An 18,704-nucleotide genomic window follows, 5' to 3' on the forward strand; every position below is an offset into this window, starting at 1 on the left:
CACTGACCTCATGGATGGCCCCAAGGATCCTGACAGGTACTTGGGCAGATGCCGTGTCAGCCCCCAGCACACTGGGCAGCTCAGGTTGTCCTCAGGAGTACCTAGTACCTCACACACTTGTAGCACCTTATGTTGCTAACGTGGGTAGTGGGCTTAGGGTTAGACCTATTATCAGGAGCTGCCCTGTTTCTTACAAATTGTATTTTAACATGTCTGAACCTCAGTTTCCTCCCATGTAAATTAGAGACAATCAAATCTACCTGTTGGGTTAATATACACATCAAACACGAAAGTAACAGGATAAGGCCAGAGACTTAAATAGATGCCAGGAAACGTTTTCTCCATTTCCTTCTTCTCCCCTTCTTCCCTCCCCTCCACTCCCCTCACAAGACCCTTGTGAGGTAGGCTATGCAGGTATCTTCTGTTTTGTAGATGAGATAACTGACATCAAGGGTATCAACACAACTAATTAGTGTCAGCCTAGTTCAGACTTTTTTCTGTGGTGGGAGAAAACATTCATGTCCTGGTGTGTGCACACAACTGCCTTTTCACCACGTGTGAAGTCTCTCACTGCAAGAGCTTAGCTTGGTCCTTAGCACCGTTGGCTTTCACAGGGCTTCTGCAGCCCAGCCTTCCAAGATGCACTTTTAGGCCTGACACTAATAGCTGTAGAGGATATTCATCGGATCTGCTGTCCCTGTCTCCTGGGCTTTTTGTTGAGACCTCATAGGCCTGATAGGATGAGTTTCTTTAACTAAAAAGCAGAATCGTGAAGGATCCCCTGAAGGAGGTGATAGACCATCAGCGTTTCAAGAGCATGGCTCAGATATTGACCCCAGCTAGTCCTAGTGTGCTTCCCCCCTTTTTTAAATTCTTATTGGAGTAAAGTTGATTTACAGTGTTGTGTAATTTCAGGTGTACAGCGAAGTGAATCAGTTATACATATACATATATCCACTCTTTTTTAGATTTTTTTCCCATATAGGCCATTACAGAGTATTAAGTAGAGTTCCCTGTGCTATACAGCAGGTTCTTATTAGTTATCTATTTTATATCTAGCAGCATGTATATGTCAATCTCAGTCTCCCAATATATCCCTCCCTCCCCCTTATCCCTTGGTAACCACAAGTTTGTTTTCTATTACATTCGTGATTCTACTTCTGTTTTGTAAATAAGTTCATTTGTACCCTTTTTTTTAGATTCCGCATATAAGTGATATTGTGTGATATTTGTCTTTCTGTGTCTGACTTAACTTCACTCAGTATAATAATCTCTAGGTCCGTCCATGTTGCTGCAAATGGCATTATTTTGTTCTTTGCTATGGTTCCATTGTATATATGTACCACATCTTCTTTATCCATTCCTCTGTTGATGGACATTTCAGTTGCTTCCATGTCCTGGCTATTATAAATAGTGCTGCAATGAACACTGGGGTGCATGTATCTTTTCGAATTATGGTTTGCTCCAGGTATGTGCTCAGCAGTGGGATTGCTGGGTCGTATGGTAGTTCTATTTTTAGTTTTTTAAGGAACCTCCATACTGTTCTCCATAGTGGCTGTATCAATTTACATTCCCACCACCCCTTTTCTCCACACCCTCTCCAGCATTTATTGTTTGTAGATATTTTGATGATGGCCATTCTGACCAGTGTGAGGCGGTACACATTTGATTTGCATTTCTCTAATAAATAGTGATGTTGAGCATCTTTTCATGTGCTTTTTGGCCATCTGTATGTCTTCTTTGGAGAAATGTCTATTTAGATCTTCCACCCACTTTTTGATTGTGTTGTTTTTTGATATTGAGCTGCATGAGCTGTTTGTACCTAGTGTGCTCCTGACACAGCCTTCTGAGTCCCTTGAAAGTGACTTTCTGTCAGGCTTTTTCCAGACCGATACCAAGAGCATGGCAAGTAGAAGAAACCTCTGGGACTGGAGTGCCCAAGTTCATTTCTGGGCTCTGCCACCAGCCAGAGTGACCTTGGGCACATCCTGCACCCAGGACCTTAGTTCCTTCAAAGGTAAAATGAGGATAACAAAAGAACCAACTTCATGGGGTGTTTGTGATGATTAGATGAGGTGAGGTAATACACGGTCAGGGCTTGGAACACGCTGGCACACAGTAATCACTTGCTCAATATCTGTCAGCTGCTGCAGTGGTGGTTGTTACTCCTTTTCACACCTTGGAAGACTTAAACCAGCATTTTCTTCCTCTGCTGTGAACAGTCACTGTGCTCTTTCTTTTTAATTGTGGTTTTGAAGGTCTTGGTTTTTTATGGATATTTTCAGTCAGCCTTTCACATTTCCATCTCCAACCTCAAATACTCTCTTCCCTTATAGCTGGTTCTAAGTGAAATCTCCTTAAGAGATGTTCTGCCAGGTGTTTCCCTCCTCTCTCCAGTCAGCTTAGCAATGTACCTGCTTATTTTATTATTTCTTCACCTGATTCATTATTAGCTTTGAGCTAATTGAGTGTTTTGAGGCATTGGGAAAGGAGGGTGTGTGAGGGGCCAGGTTCTGTGTGAAAGCAAACTGCGCCGTGGGTGGGAATTTTAGGAAAGGTGTTTTCTGTTTGCAGGTGGGGAAGGAAGTATGGCTTCACTCTTACCTCTGAAGTCAGAGTTTCATTTTAGGCAAGAGTGTTAAATATTAAGGACCTCTAGTTTGAAACAGCTTAGGTGGTGGCAAAAGTCTGACTCTATTAGAAAGAGAAGGATTTGGTAGTGAGGCCAAGGCAGGTGGGAGCAGGTGGGCAATACCGTTCTCATTTCGTTCATTCTGCTCCATCTGTGCCCCCATCCCCGCCAGCCAGTTACAGAGCTGCCAGTAGAAGGCTCCTGGAGTGCGTGCAGACAAATATCGTGTTGCAGAATTAGACTAGGTTCACCTGTCATGTGCTCGCGTGGGAAGACAATCAGGAAGGGAAATGTTGGGATTTTGATTTCAGGACCTTGTTTGTTGTGGAGAATAAGACACGAACAAGCAGAGCTTAGTCTTCTGTGACTGTCCCTGTCTGCGTGTGTGACTCGGAAGGCTCTGTATTCAGAATCCCTAGTGTTATTATCCATATTCCTAGGAACCCAGCCTTCAGGGTGGCACGGATCATAGTTGTTTCCTGTATCAAGCTTGATGTGCCAGTTACGAGGCCTGTGGATCCTGAAAGCCCTGGTTTGTTTTCTTCCTTGCATCGAATGTAATTACAGCTCTCACTTCCACCACGTCTGGGAGTCACTGAGCTTTTTGAGTCACTATGTCAGCCCAGCATCCCTCTCCCTGTGGCTCTCCCAGATCATCAGAGCCTCATTTTCCCCCGGATTTACTTTAATGCCTAGTGTTACAAGGTTATTTCCAGGGTTGTCATTGCTTCTTCCTCTAATGTTCAGCTGCAGTTTAATTTTCAGCTCTTATCGCTGGACTTCATTACATGGGGAGAAAGAAATTTGCTCTAGCAGATAGTATCAGGTATGTTTTTCTTTCTCTTACAATTGGAAAATCACTCCTGATCCGTTCTGTGCTAGTGGGTTAGATGGTCTAGGTGGGGCGCCTTATGTTTAAGGATTCGCCAAACTGAGACTGTGCTCAAATTTTGTTGCTCCCACTTTTGTGCATGACACTGATTTGGCAAATCAGTCTCTCTGTACAGCATCTTAGACTGAATCTACTATTTCTCTTCAGGGCTATCATGGGTCTTTGTGACAGTGTCTGTAGTTGGTTGCCCTAGTTTGCTTCTGATGATGCAATAAAATCCATGATTAGCTTCAGTAAACACCACTAGCTTACTTGAAAATTTCGTGCCCTAAATGCCTATTGTCTCATGGCGCCCACATCTTCCCCGGGTGGTAGAGTGTGGCCTATGGTGGCACTGCCCTTCAATAAATTGGAGCACAGACCCAGCGGAGCAATGCAACCCGCTCAGCTTACACAGGGAGCTATGACCGGATAAGCGCTCAAGTTTCCTGCGTCTCAGCCCAGTGCTCTTCCTTCCAGGTGCTTCCGCAGGGAGCAGAGATAACACAGGCACAATAGTCGTGGCCGATTACTGACCATCAAATAGGTGTCAGGACCATACGTCATCTCTGATCCTCACAATTCTGCGGAGTAGTGTTTTACAGCTAAAGAAGCTGAGAGAAGCTAAAAAACTTGGCCAGGGCCACTCACTAGTCATCACAGAATCCAGGTGGAGCCAAGGTCTGTGCAAGCCATGCCCTGTGTTCCCCTTCCTGCATTGCAGGCGGTTTAGAAACACCCCAGTGACTGTAAGAAGTAGAAAATCTGCTCACCCTTCCCATCCTTTCAGCAGATAATTATCAGCAGATAATTATTTTACAGCTGTTCTGTGCCAGGCACAGTGCTGGGTGCCGTGAGCGAGAGACGGTGCCCTGTCCTTGGGGCACTCCTTTCTCGAAGCTTTCCCTCCACTGTCCCTTCTCTCTCTCCTGCAACATCCACCGATCCCTCTTATTGCCAGGCCCGTCTTGTCTGCACTGTGCTCTGATGTCTCCTTTCTTTCCATTTTCAGTGGCCATGTTAGGACTACGTACACACGACCAGTATCGTGCGTAGACTGGTAACACTTATTGAGGACTTACTGAGTCTTGGGTGTTTACTGCATGCTCCACGTGCGTTACCTTCTTGATCTTCTCAGACACACACACCCCTAGCTCAGAGAGAATAGGTAACTTGCCAGTGATTTTAGTGCCAGTGTTTGGTGACGCAGGGTGTGGGCTCAGGCAGGCAGGCTCTAGAGCCCAGGCTTCTGTCTACCTGCCGCCGCAGTTATCACGGGCACTTGGGAAGCAGGCTTTGGTCACGTGGGACAGAGGGCCCTGCACAGGATGTGCCAGAGCAACAACAGAAAGAGGCTTTTAACCAAAAGTCCCACTGGTTTGGTAAATTTCCATTCCTTCTTACAAGGGTTGGTATCTTCTGACATTTGAAAAATAATACTTTCCCCAAAAGTGAATTAAATAGGATGAAATAGATATTTCACTGAGACACAGGATAAACCTGCCAGAAATCACAAAGAATCTTTTTACAAAGTCCAAGTTCTTAGAAACAGGAGGACAAATGCCAGTGATTTCACACTGGGCCGAGAGCAAATTGCTGCCTGCTCTTGTTCCTAAAATGGACAGTGCAGAGTAAAACAGGATGTGGGATGTCCAGCAAATGTTTGCTGAACATTTATTTGCTGGTTGTAGAGCACTGGGAATAAAGGATGGATAAGATAAAGTTCTGATATTTAAGGAGTTCACAGGCTAACGGGGAGACAGGTAAACATAATTACACTATAGCACAACAATGCAGTTGTGGACGGGCCATGTGGCAGCTAATCTACTGACAGGAAGGGATGGGGGCGCTTGGGGAGAGGGCTGGAGCTGAGCCTTCCTAAGTGTTTGCTCTCAAGTGTGCAAGAGTGTAATCTGGACCCAAAAATGTTGTGATTTCAGAAACCTTTTGATGGTATATGTAGATCATGTGAGAGCGTGTTTCAAACAAGGCTGCCCTGGCAAATATGCTGTATATGGTTATTATACCTCAGTAACCTCTCAAGCTTTGCTTATCAGCTCTGGAGAAGGTGATCTTTTTGTGGGGTTTTTAATGTCCCCAAATCTGTGAGACATTTAAGCTCCTCTTCATTTACTCATCTTTATATCCCAGGCACTGATATAGCAGAGGCCCCAGAAATATCTGTTGAACAACGGAACTGGATCCCCATTTGTGAGGCCTGGAGGTGAGTGGGCCGGACCCTGCATAGGGCAGGGCATAAAACCACTAAACTGGCCTTCTCTGGACAAGCCGCCTGCCCAGGGCCCTGTCCCTTCCCTCATTCTCACCCCGCCTCACTGCTGGAACCCTCAACCCAAGGAGAAGAGTACAGAAATCCTCACCTTAGTGATGTATTAGTCATTCCCTGAAATGCTTCCTTTTTTTTTAATATTCCGTCTTGTTCCAGGAAGGATTTTAAGACAGGTAAGCATCTACTGGGTCCTAGGCACGTCTACAAAGAGCTCTGCTGTTTCACCTCAGATGAATTGTATTCAGATAGTTTTCCACAGAGACAAGCACCGCCTGGCCAAGAACAGGGCATCTCTGTCCTGCAGCACCTTTGCTTCCAGAGGGTCCCAGGGCAGCCCCAGCAGTGGCTCCTTTGTTCCGTATCTGGTTGTCCAGGATGATGGCTTGTGTTGTAAGAAAGGTCCTGTCACCTTCAGTTATTTCACACCCATGGAACAACCACATTTTTCAATTTCTGAAGGATGTCGTTGTTGGAAAACCCCTTCCCTTGGTATCTCCAAGGAGTTTAAGGGCCTAGAGGGGGAATATGATGACGACAAGGCCAGAACTCAGTGCAACCCTGCACACTTATCTGGACATGTCGTGTTTGAAATTATGGGTCTGCGTGTGTGTATGTGTTTGTGTGCACACTTACCTATTTGTTACTCCAGCTTTTCCGACAGGAGAGGGCGACTAGGGTTTATAAGGTAGAGGTCCTGATTATGACCCTTACTGGACTGTGAATTTTTGATTTGTGTTGGGCAAGTCTCCTAGCCTTCCTTTCCTCAATTTGCACAATCCCGTTCACTTATGTAGTAGAGTAGGTGTAGGGCTTGCAATTCAGTAGGATTCAAAATAAACCATATGGCAGAAACATTCTTATCTTATTAAATTTTCTTATTATACCCAAGGGCTTCTAAGATGCATTGGAACTCATTGAAAGTTGAATACAACATACCTAATCGGGACACTTAGAAAAAGAGAAATGCTGGTTGATTGATTTGGTACAGTCGAATCAGAAGGCAAATGCCCATAAGCTGAGAGTGTCCTGCTCCCATTAGGACGCAGTGAGGACAGGAAGTCCAGCTGTGCTGAGCTGTTCTAGGTACAGATTAGCGCTGTGCTGCTCCAGGTGTCACCCGGGAGCATGTGAGAAACACTGAATCTCAGACTCCACCCCAGACCTTGTAACCAGAATCTGCATTTTAACAAGATCTTTCTGCAGTTCTTATGCACGTGAAAGAAATCGCTTGGAGAAGCGCTGGATCAGAAAACATGGGTTGGACTATCATTTGAGACTCCTGCACTTTCTGCCTCAGTAAGCAAACTTCCAGGGACTAGAGCCATTTATTCTGTGCCTGGAATAGACTTATCTGTGTAATGCTTCCTGGGGATGAAAGCGTGATTCTATTTTTAACAGTAGCATTTTCTACTTTTTTTTTTAAATTTTATTAGAGTATGGTTGATTTACAATGTTGTGTTAGTTTCAAGTGTACAGCAAAGTGATTCAGTTATACATAGATGTGTATTCATTCTTTTTCAGATTCTTTTCCATATAGGGTATTACAGAAGATTGAGTAGAGTTCCCTGTGCTGTACAGTAGGTCCTTGTTGGTTGTCTATTTTATATTATAGTAGGATGTATATGTTAATCCAAAACTCCCAATCTGTCCCTCCCCCCAACATTTCCCCGTTGGTAACCATAAGTTTGTTTTCAAAATCTCTGTCTGTTTTGTAAATAAGTTCATTTGTATCACTTTTGAAAATTAGGTTCTACATATGAGTGATAGCATATATTTGTCTTTCTCTGTCTGACTGACTTCACTTAGAGGTTACTGAGTCCATCCATGTTGCTGCAAATGTCATTATTTCATTCTGTTTTCTGGCTGAGTAATATTCCACTGTATATATGTACCACATCATCTTTATCCATTCCTCTGTCAATGGACATTTATGTTGCTTCCATGTCTTGGCTATTGTAAATAGTGTTGCAGTGAACATTGGGGTGCATGTGTCTTTTCGAATTATGGATTTCTCTGGATATTATTCCCAGGAGTAGGATTGCTGGATCATATGGCAGCTCTATTTTTAGTTTTTTAAGGAACCTCCATACTGTTCTCCATAGTGGCTGTATCAGTTTACATTCCCACCAACAGTGCAAGATGGTTCCCTTTTCTCCACACCCTCTCCAGCATTTGTTTGCAGACTTCTTGATGATGGCCCTTCTGACCAGTGTGAGGTGATACCTCATTGTAGTTTTGATTTGCATTTCTCTAATGATTAGTGATGTTGAGCATCTTTTCATGTGCTTTTTGGCCATCTGTATGTCTTCTTTGGAGAAATGTCTATTTAGATCTGCCCATTTTTTTACCGGGTTGTTTGTTTTTTTGATATAGAGTTGCATGAGCTGTTTGTATATTTGGGAGATTAATCCCTTGTCAGTCAGTCGCTTTGTTTGCAAATATTTTCTCCAATTCTGTGGGTTTTCTTTTCATTTTGTTTATGGTTTCCTTTGCTGTGCAAAAGCTTTGAAGTTTCATTAGGTCCCATTTGTTTATTTTTGTTTTTATTTTCATTATTCTAGGAGGTGGATCAAAAAAGATCTTGCTGTGATTTATGTCAAAGTATGTTCTCCCTATGTTTTCCTCTAACAGTTTTATAGTATCCAGCCTTACATTTGTCTTTATTCCATTTTGAGTTTATTTTTGTATACGGTGTTAGAGAATGTTCTAATTTCATTCTTTTACATGTGGCTGTCCAGTTTTCCCAGCACCACTTATTGAAGAGACTGTCTTTTGCCCATTATATATTCTTGCCTCCTTTGTCATAGATTAATTGACCATAGGTGCATGGGTTTACTTCTGGGCTTTCTATCCTGTTCCATTGATCTGTATTTCTGTTTTTGTGCCAGTACCATACTGTCTTGATTGCTGTTGCTTTGTAGTATAGTCTGAAGTCAGGGAGCCTGATTCCTCCAGCTCCATTTTTCTTTTTCATGTTTGCTTAGGCAGTCTGGGGTCTTTTGTGTTTCTGTACAAATTAAAAATTTCTTTGTTCTAGTTCTGTGAAAAATGCCGTTAGTAATTTGATCAGGATTGCATTGAATCTTTAGATTGCCTTGGGTGGTGCAGTCATTTTCAAAATACTGATTCTTCCAATCCAAGAACATGGTGCATCTTTCCATCTGTTTGTGTCATCTTTGATTTCTTTCATCAGTGTCTTATAGTTTCAGAGTACAGGTCTTTTGCCTCCTTAGGTAGGTTTATTCCTAGGAATTTTATTCTTTTTGATGTGATGGTATATGGGAGTGTTTCCTTAATTTCTCTTTCTGATCTTTCGTTGTTAGTGTATAGGTATGCAAGATATTTCTGTATATTAATTTTGTATCCTGCAACTTTACTGAATTCACTGATGAGCTCTAGTAGTTTTCTGGTAGCATCTTTAGGAGTTTCTACATATAGTATCATGTCATCTGCAAACAGTGACAGATTTATTTCTTCTTTTCCAATTTGGATTCCTTTTATTTCTTCTTCTTCTCTGATTGCCATGGCTAGGACTTCCAAAACTATGTTGAATAAAAGTGGTGAGGGTGGACATCCTTGTCTTGTTCCTGATCTTAGAGGGAATGCTTTCAGCTTTTCACTGTTGAGAATGATGTTAGTTGTGGGTTTGTCATATGCATTTTCTACTTCTGATCTGACTTGACCTTTGCTTTCCCAAAATGATTTGAGTTGGCTTCCAAAATACAACCAATTGGATGAAAAAATGAGGAAATCTAGATTTTAAAAAAACTGTATGCCTATGGAAACTAATATAAGACCAGATTATAATAGCACACATAAATGTTTGCCACCAAGTCTTGTGCAGCTGCTAGACTTACGTAGCTGACCACTTAGTTTTGAGCTCCCTAGTGACAGAAACAAAAAAGAAAACACAATTAGTAGCAAGTCTACACAACTAGTAACTGTGTCCAACACAGTTTTTCTCAGCACAGGGTCTGATGGGAATTTCTTCATTGGATCATCACAAGTAGACTGTACATCTGCATTTTCATAACAAGTACAGTAGTACATTTCATGAGATTTTTTTCTTACATTATCCCTTCAAGGCAAAGGTCTGTTTTACAGAAGTGTTTCTGTAAGGAGAGATCTTTTCTTGCTCTTGCTGCTTTGTCATCTTCCACCTTCGCCTTTACAACCTCCTTGTTAATTAACCTGCCTTAACAGCCCCACCCCCAGCCCCTGCTGCCTTACCTAGTCCACTCCTGACGCCATTCCACTTGGACCCTCCTTGTTAAACTGCATCACGGAGTAACCAGGGAATAAACAAAGGTAAGATCAGGGCAGCTTGGTCCCTTGTCATATGGACTGTGGCACTGGCAGGCCCCACAGCTGAGGTTTTGAATTGCCAGTGAAAGGCAGATGTCATCCTTGTCCTTAACCTGTCCTGCTCCCCCGTTCATGCCAGTAGTACTGAAGGGATTTGGAAAATCGAGGGAGGACCAGTGTTAAGTCTCTCGAAGGTATTTATATATTTTCTCTTTTTGCTTGTTTGTTTGAGCTTGGTTTGCAGTATTTCTCAAACCTTCTGCTCATCTTTAGCTTGGAACTCCCCTGTGCGTCTTACTTAGTATCTATTGGAAGTGTGATACTCCACACACGTTCTAAGAATAGGATAGTTTTTATACCAAATTATACTGAGAAGAAGTGTTTCTTAAAGTGTCAAGGCAAGTTTAAGCATTCTCAAATTAGAGGATGATCCCTCCATGTGTCTGGCGGACCCAGAGGTGTGAGTCTCGAATGAAAAGCAGGACTCCTATGGTCCATCCTTTTCTCTTTCTGGCTGCCCTGCTTGGGATTCCCATCAGGCCATCCTCAGCCATTCCCACATCACTGAGAGCATCAGGAAGAACTGAGGCAGCTGTGTCCTGGGCTGGTCTCTGGGGCATCATCGTGGGATTACAGAAGCCCAGGAGCTGTGAGCCTCCTTATTAACAGCTGCTCTCTTGGTCTTGAAGCAGATCCTTTCACAGAGAAGCTGTGAAGTCATTTCACAATCATTAGCATGATTCATTCAGGGGTAGTGCTTATTTCCATTCTCTCTTACTGCTTAGTAGGTTTTTTCCCCCTAAGGTTGGTGAAAATTTTGAAGAAAAGAAGCAAAGCCATTCCTGGAACACAAGTTCACATAACTTCTTAAAGTTGTAATGCTGTTTAAAGTTCAAATCTTTGGGGGGTGGGGGAGAATGAACACAGCAGAACCTCCCTCCTAGAGTGGTTGTGAGGGTTTAATGAGGTCATCCACGAAAATCACGTAGCACACAGGGCTTGGCACGTAGGAAATGCTCAGTACATGGTAAGTGTTCTGAGTGATGTTACTTGCTCTGTGCCTCTCCTGTTCCTGAACTTCTTCCACATCCTGGATGCAGGCATTTGTTTATATCACTGTTTTGGTGGCCGTTCCTGCCAGGACTTTCTTATAAACAGAACGAGTCTCCAGACCACCTTTTGAAGCTCCCTTTAGTCCCAGAGCCCTCGCTCAGCCCTCAGGATGGACGCAAATGTCAACACCTTCATCACTGAAACACACCATCGTTTAACTGAGGGTGCTCTAAATTGTGGTAAGAAAAACCAGCATAATTTTTCACAGAACTAGAACAAAAAAATTCACAATTTGTATGGAAACACAAAAGACCCAGAATAGCCAAAGCAATCTTGAGAAAGAAAAACAGAGCTGGAGCAATCAGGCTCCCTGACTTCAGACTATACTACGAAGCTACAGTAATCAAGACAGTATGGTACTGGCACAAAAACAGAAAGATAGATCAATGGAACAGGATAGAAAGCCCAGAGATAAACTCATACACATATGGTCACCTTATCTTTGATGAAGGAGGCAAGAATATACAGTGGAGAAAAGACAGCCTCTTCAATAAGTGCTTCTGGGAAAACTGGACAGCTACATGTAAAAGTATGAAATTAGAACACTCCCTAACACCATACACAAAAATAAACTCAAAATGGATTAAAGACCTAAATGTAAGGCCAGACACTATCAAACTCTTAGAGGAAAACATAGGCCAAACACACTATGACATAAATCACAGCAAGATCCTTTTTGACCCAACTCCTAGAGAAATGGAAATAAAAACAAAAATAAACAAATGGGACCTAATGAAACTTCAAAGCTTTTGCATAGCAAAGGAAACCATAAACAAGACAAAAAAGCAACCCTCAGAATGGGAGAAAATATTTTCAAATGAAGCAACTGACAAAGGATGAATCTCCAAAATTTACAAGCAGCTCATGCAGCTCAATATCAAAAAAACAAACAACCCAGTCCAAAAATGGGCAGGAGACCTAAACAGACATTTCTCCAAAGAAGATATACAGATTGCCAACAAACACATGAAAGAACGCTCAGCATCATTAATCATTAGAGAAATGCAAATCAAAACTACAATGAGATATCATCTCACACCAGAATGGCCATCATCAAAAAATCTACAAACAGTAAATGCTGGAGAGGGTGTGGAGAAAAGGGAACACTCTTGCACTGTTGGTGGGAATGTAAATTGATACAGCCACTATGGAGAACAGTATGGAGGTTCCTTAAAAAACTAAAAATAGAACTACCATATGACCAGCAATCCCACTACTGGGCATATACCCTGAGAAAACCATAATTCAAAAAGAGTCATGTAGCAAAATGTTCATTGCAGCTCTATTTACAATAGCCAGAAGATGGAAGCAACCTAAGGGTCCATCATCTGATGAATGGATAAAGAAGGTGTGGCACATATATACAATGGAATATTACTCAGCCATAAAAAGAAACGAAATTGAGTTATTTGTAGTGAGGTGGCTGGACCTAGAGTCTGTCATGCAGAGTAAAGTACGTCAGAAAGAGAAAAACAAATACCGTATGCTAACACGGTATATATGGAATCTAAGGAAAAAGTAAATGGTCATGAAGAACCTAGGGGCAAGACGGGAGTAAAGGCACAGACCTACTAGAGAATGGACTTGAGGATATGGGGAGGGGGAAGGGTAAGCTGTGACACAGTGAGAGAGTGGCATGGACATATATACACTACCAAACGTAAAATAGCTAGTGGGAAGCAACCACATAGCACAGGGAGATCAGCTCGGTGCTTTGTGACCACCTAGAGGGGTGGATAGGGAGGGTGGGAGGGAGGGAGATGCAAGAGGGAAGAGATATGGGAACATATGTATAACTGATTCACTTTGTTATAAAGCGGAAACTAACACACCATTGTAAAGCAATTATACTCCAATAAAGATGTTAAAAAAGAAACAAAAAACAAAAACCAGCATATACTGAGCCTTTATGGGGTGGGGACAGGCAGGTAAAAGACACTTTAAATATGGATCTCATCTAATTTAATGTTCAGTAACCTCATAAGGAAGCATTATCCTGTCTCACAAGTCAGAGCAGGAACTTGCCTAAGGTCACGTAGCAGGTTAGTATCAGAACTGGTATTCCAGTTCACCTCCGACTCCAAAGCTTATGGCGGCCTCTGCCAGGATCCCATTTCTTCCTCTAGCTGTGAGTTGGATCTGATCCACCAAGAGTAGAACCACAGTGTTGGGCGCAGTAACCAGTGGAACAAAACGAGACTGCTGGAAAAGCAAGTTAGACTTCCCCTCTCCCAAAAGCAGATTAAAATCTCAGCCCCTTAGGTGGCTACCAGCTTTATAACGAGGCAGGGAAATGACATGCTTTTTCATGTATAACGTATCTCCACTCGCAGCACAAAGAAGGGGCATCTTTGCTGGCTGTATTCAGTGCTGGGGTTGCCAGGCTGGGTGCAGCTAAATTATTCTGCAGAGTAAAGGCCAAGAGGGACCAAGAAGCCCCAGGGGAAGCTCTTTTTTTTTTTTCTTATGTCTTTATTGGAGTCTAATTGCTTTACAATGGTGTGTTAGTTTCTGCTTTATAACAAAGTGAATCAGTTATACATATACATATGTTCCCATATCTCTTCGTTTCTAAGTACAGAGAATCTGGAGACCACATGGGAAGGGGCCATAGGGAGGTTGTCGGCCTGGAGCTGGCACCAAGGGCGTGTTGGAGGCACACGGCCATGTCTAATCCATGTTCAGTAAACTGTCAGCTGCTGGTAGCATGGATTTTCTTCAGAGGAGTGAAGGAAGCACTGCATCCTGTTTCACCGCTGACCAAATACAGAGGCCGCCCATGGGTGTTATTACTAACCTTATTGTTTTTGATTTCTCAGGCAACCTCAGAACCTGTTCTGGATCCACAGCAGATCCAAGCATTTGACCAGCTTTGCCATCTCTACCGAGGAAGTTCTAGGGTAATGTTGGTGTGGCTGTTTACATTTTTATTTCCCTATTTATAATGAGTGTTTTGGTAACACAGTGTTCTCAGGTCCTCACTCCAACCTCATCCTTAGTCTGTAAGGTGCCCTGGCGTCCCTGTTATGGCTGTGTGGAGCCCTGACCCCAGGGAGCACTCAGAACTTGGCAAAGGATGCAGAGGAAGTGGAAAGATATCTGTCCCTTACCTGCCCTGGGCTGTGAGGACACAGAAGGGCATCTGTCTTTATACTGCCTCCAGAGAGAGCAGGCATAAGCCTAATCCCTCATCTGGGAGCCTCTGTTTATACTGATGACTGCCAAATCTGCCCTAAGCCCCAGACTCTGCTGGACGTCTGCACTGGTTGAATTTGCTTTGGCCGTGAAAGATAAATGCTAAGTTGTAGTGGCTTAACCAAAATAGAATTGTAAATATGGGCATCCCAGGGCATCTTCCACAAACCTCTCTCCAGATTTCTTCTACTTTGTGGCTCTGCCATCTCTAACGTATGGCTTATATTTGCATGATGCAGCATGGCTGCCCCAGCTCAAACCATCACATCTGCATTCCTGCTAGCAAGGTGGAGAAAAAGGAGGAAGACCATAAGCCCTCTATTTAAGGATAGTTCCTAGAAACTGTATACACCGCTTCCACTTACCTCCTTTGTCTGGAACTTAGACATGTGACCACACCTAACTGCAGTGGAGACTGGGGACATTGGTCTTGATTCCAAAAGGCCATGGGCTAAAACTGCTGGAATCCTGTTGCTGTAGAAGAGTACAGATTTAGAGGGCTACGGCAGTCATGCCACAACATCAGTCTGGGGGCCCCACAGGCACTTCAGAAGTGCACTTATTAACTTTTCCAACCCGCTCCTCCTTGCCCGTGCCTGTCTCTGGGTGTCATCCTCTGTCATCAGGTCACCCAAAGCAGTCACCTGCTGGCACCCTGGGTTCATCCCTCCCACCCCACCCACTCAGTAGGGAGCTCTCCTGTCTCTTTCTCCCCTTTCCTTCCAGCTCACAGAGGTCACTGCAGGTCTTCTGTCCCTTCTCCAGGCTGCTGCTTGGGCACCATCTCCAAACCCAAAAGTCCTGTTACCCCCTTGCTTACAGCACTTTCCTGGCCCTCCATCACCTGAAGCGGCCCTCTACCACCTCCTCCATGCCCCAGGTCACACCTAAATTCCAGCCAGGCCAGATTTGTTCTGTAAGCTTTTCTTGGGCTTTCACAGACTGCTTATGTCCTGTTTTTTATGCCTGGGCTCCCTCTGCCCACTCCCCACACACCTGCTAGGTTGCTGGCAGCCCAGAGGAAAAATGGTGTTCCCTCTTTGAGAGCTGGTCTTGGGCAGGGTCTTTTATTCCAGGAGGTTTCCTGAACTGGCATCACTTCCAGCCAGGCTCTGCCCCAGGAGTTGGGTTTCTGGGCCTTCTATTCTAAGGAAGTTCTGCTGCTTTAAACTGTTGAGCCACTATTCAGGACTCATCAATTTCTAGAACACTAAGTTACAGAAGTAGAACACAAAAATATGTTTTTCCTTGGAAAACAGAAAATATTTTTTGTGTACTTCAGTGTCAATGTGAAAGAACTTTGGGTTTACGTAGCATCTGTCACCTGTCCTGTTATAGCATCGTACATAACAGTTTACGTAGCATCTGTCACCTGTCGTGTTATAGCATCGTACATAACAGTCCTTGCAGAGAACTCCACATGCTGATGGGAAGCTGAGAGGGTTACAGAAGACAGAAAGTGGCACAGGTGGGGCTTGTGCAGAGCGAGGGACACCCCTCTGTAACCTGCTCAGGCAGCAGTGGAAGTCCCTGCAGGGAGCCACCTCCTGCGTGTCCTGGGCCAGCTAAGGGGTTTGCAGTCGGAGCTTTCGAGCCTGTGTTACGAATTATGCATTGAACCATAGCTGTGTGTTGCAACCAGGAGCAGGCGCTGGATTATTTTAGATAAATTGGCACTTCGAACCAAGGGGCCTTCAGATGTCTCCCCAGTTACCCCAGTCACTGGTATTGAGTTTTCAACAGAAGTGACAGACACGTGTGAGTCTTCTGCCACTATTGCCTGGGTGAGGAGAGAACCCTTGCTAGAGGTTGGAGAACAGCTGGAAGACAGACTACCTGGCAGGGGAGGTGAGGAGAGAGCAGGTGACAGACAAGTTATCTCCAGAGAAGGCAGAACCGTGGGCAGCTCGGCTGAGCAGAAACTGTCACAGGGACCAGAGTTCGAGTCCCACGCTGTCACTCATCGCTGGGTGACCCAGGGCAAGTAACTTAACTTCTCAGGGCTCTGGGATTTTTACCCAGAGGGTGATTGTGGAGGATTAGACATAATTCATGTAAAGGACCTAGTATCCTGGTGCCTGGTGCCTAAAAGGCACTCACTCAGGGAACTTACCTGGGGCTTTTAGAAGTCCCGCAGACTCCGGGCCTGCAGGCTGACACCGAGAGGCTCGCCCTGCTGTGTGTGATGGCTCGGTCCTCACAGCTGCCCTCTCTCCGGATGAAGGAGCTTGGGTGTGGCATTCAGCTCTTCTCTGACCATCAAGGGCATCTCAACGGTTAGGCTGTCAGGCTCTGTACTTTTGCCGAAAGCCTTTCTGAGCTCAAAGGAATGGCCCCACTGAGGGCCCAAGCCTGGTTTCCCAGTGGGCTGGGTTAACACTCTCCCCTCCTCAGCAGGTCTCCCAGAACTGAGCCTGTAACAGAGTGAGGGTAGCGCTGGTGTCGCTGGTGGACAGGAGCAGGGAGGGCACTTAGAGGAGAAGGTGGCATCTGTGAGTTTGCCTGGAGCCCCTGAGTTTGAAGTGGCAGTGGGGCGTCCACTTGGAGCTGTCCTGGTTCCACGAAGGAGAGGGGTCGGAGCCAGTGATCGTCATTCATCCCAAGGAGAACCCACCAACAGGGAGTGTGTGGCGTGAGCTGAGCAGAGAGCGGAGAACCGCGGCTCAGGCTGTGTGTCCACAGGGAGAGGACGGAGGCAACAGGCTCACACACCCGCTGGAGAGGGACTACTCAGAGTGAAGGAGGTTCAGGATCGGACAGCTTCCCCTTGTCAGAAAGTGTCACAGTTTGTTGTGCCCACAGGACTTACCCAGTCCAGCCGCCTCATCATCAAAGGAGGAAATTTAGGCCCTAGCAGATGCCATGAACTTGTGCCAAGTCACCATTGCCTGTTAGCGAGATGCAGCTCTGGGGTCCACACCCGGGTCTTACCCTCCAGCCTCGGCTGACGTGTGTCCCCTCCTTTGCAGCTGGCTCTGCTTACGGAACTCTCCCAGAAGCGTGGCAGCGAGAGCTGCAGGCCGTTTAGCGGCTCCCAGAGTGGCCCTGCCTTCACCAGCATCTTCCAGAAGGAGAACTTCCAGCTACAGCTCATACCCCCGCCTGTGACTGAGGACTGAAGACTCTCCCGGGCCTGGAGCCCCGAGACCACCCCAGCAGGTGGGGAGGGCCCCCTCTGACAGGCCTGGCCCCGCTGCCCTCAGGCTCCTGGGCGAGGCCCGAGGGCGGCTCCACGCCCGCCAGCCCTGGGAGACTCCGGCTCTTCCTGATGTTGCCGCAGCATCAGCACCAGACTGGTTGATTTTGTTTTGCTTGTTAAGCAAATGAACGCCATATACCTCTATCCAGTTATTTAAGAAAATGCATCTTGCCTGTTGGGACTTTTTCTCATTTTCCCTGAAGTGTGGAGAAGAGGCGGAGCTCCTGCAGATGGCGTTTTGAGTCCGGCGCAGCCTGTCTCCTCCAGCTGGTGGGCACCACGGAGGGCTGTCACCTCCTGCTGCCATTGGGACAGGGAACAGCACGGTTGGGAACGGTGGTTGCCAGGCCGCAGCACAGCTGAAACCTGCGTTGGAGGGAATGAAGGGCTTGCGGGAGCTGGGGCACCTCCCTTTCCATGTGTTTGTGCTTAAACCCATTTGAGTGTAAGATCTGCCATTTCTAACAATAAATGCCTCGTGTTTAAGCCCTGCTGGCTGTCTCACTCTCCGTCTGTCAAGTCATAAAGGACGTTTAGAACCCCTGTTGCCACCATTCAGTTCTATTAGCTCCAAGTCAAGGACCCTGATTGATTGGGGCAGCCCTGCCTTTATTCCATAAGCAGCTGCGTCACAAGCTCCATCCAGAGCACCAGCCACCCAGGTCCCCCTCTGCCAGGGACCAGGCTGCCAGAGCAGGATTTTTCCATTTCTTGGCCTGGGCACTTCCTATACGTCATTGAACCAACCACCGCAGGAGCTCACACCACACGCACAGAGGCTAGGTGTCTGCCTCCCAGGCTCAGGTGCTCCCTGTGTGGTTCCCTCAGGGCCGACCGGGCTCCCAGGGACTGGCTGTCAGGTGCGCAGGGTGAGCCCACCTGTCCAGCTCCGGGCCCAAAGCCTGTGGTGCTCCTACCAGCCCAGTGACCAGCCAGCGCCTTCTAGGTGCCAGGCGCCATGCTGGCTCCTTTGCGTGTGCATCATTTTTAATCCTCCAGAACAATCCACAGGAAATAGATGTAGAAACTAGATACAACTTTTCATAAAAAATATATCCTGCTTCTGCCACATCCTGGCTGTGATCCTGAGCAAGTCACT

The 18,704-nt window shown here is 45.5% G+C and overlaps 1 protein-coding gene across 5 annotated transcripts in view; it reads left to right on the forward strand.

The window, feature by feature from the left end:
- The window catches only part of VPS8 (VPS8 subunit of CORVET complex), a 315,789-nt gene extending 297,274 nt beyond the window's left edge, over positions 1 to 18,515 (forward strand). For 4 of the 5 annotated variants that reach the window (XM_079921327.1, XM_079921325.1, XM_079921326.1 and 1 more), the window contains exons 46-47: positions 14,031 to 14,111; positions 17,376 to 18,514. In XM_079921327.1, the coding sequence (XP_079777453.1) occupies positions 14,031 to 14,111; positions 17,376 to 17,525 (231 nt within the window). In that variant the 3' untranslated portion in view covers positions 17,526 to 18,514. Of the gene's footprint in view, positions 1 to 14,030; positions 14,112 to 17,375 lie in introns of all 5 variants that reach the window. The other variant, XM_079921330.1, reaches the window with a different exon arrangement.
- The last annotated feature ends 189 nt before the right edge of the window (positions 18,516 to 18,704 follow it).

The sequence above is a fragment of the Stenella coeruleoalba genome (genome assembly GCF_951394435.1).
Source record: "Stenella coeruleoalba genome assembly, chromosome: 5".
NCBI classification, from domain to species: domain Eukaryota; kingdom Metazoa; phylum Chordata; class Mammalia; order Artiodactyla; family Delphinidae; genus Stenella; species Stenella coeruleoalba.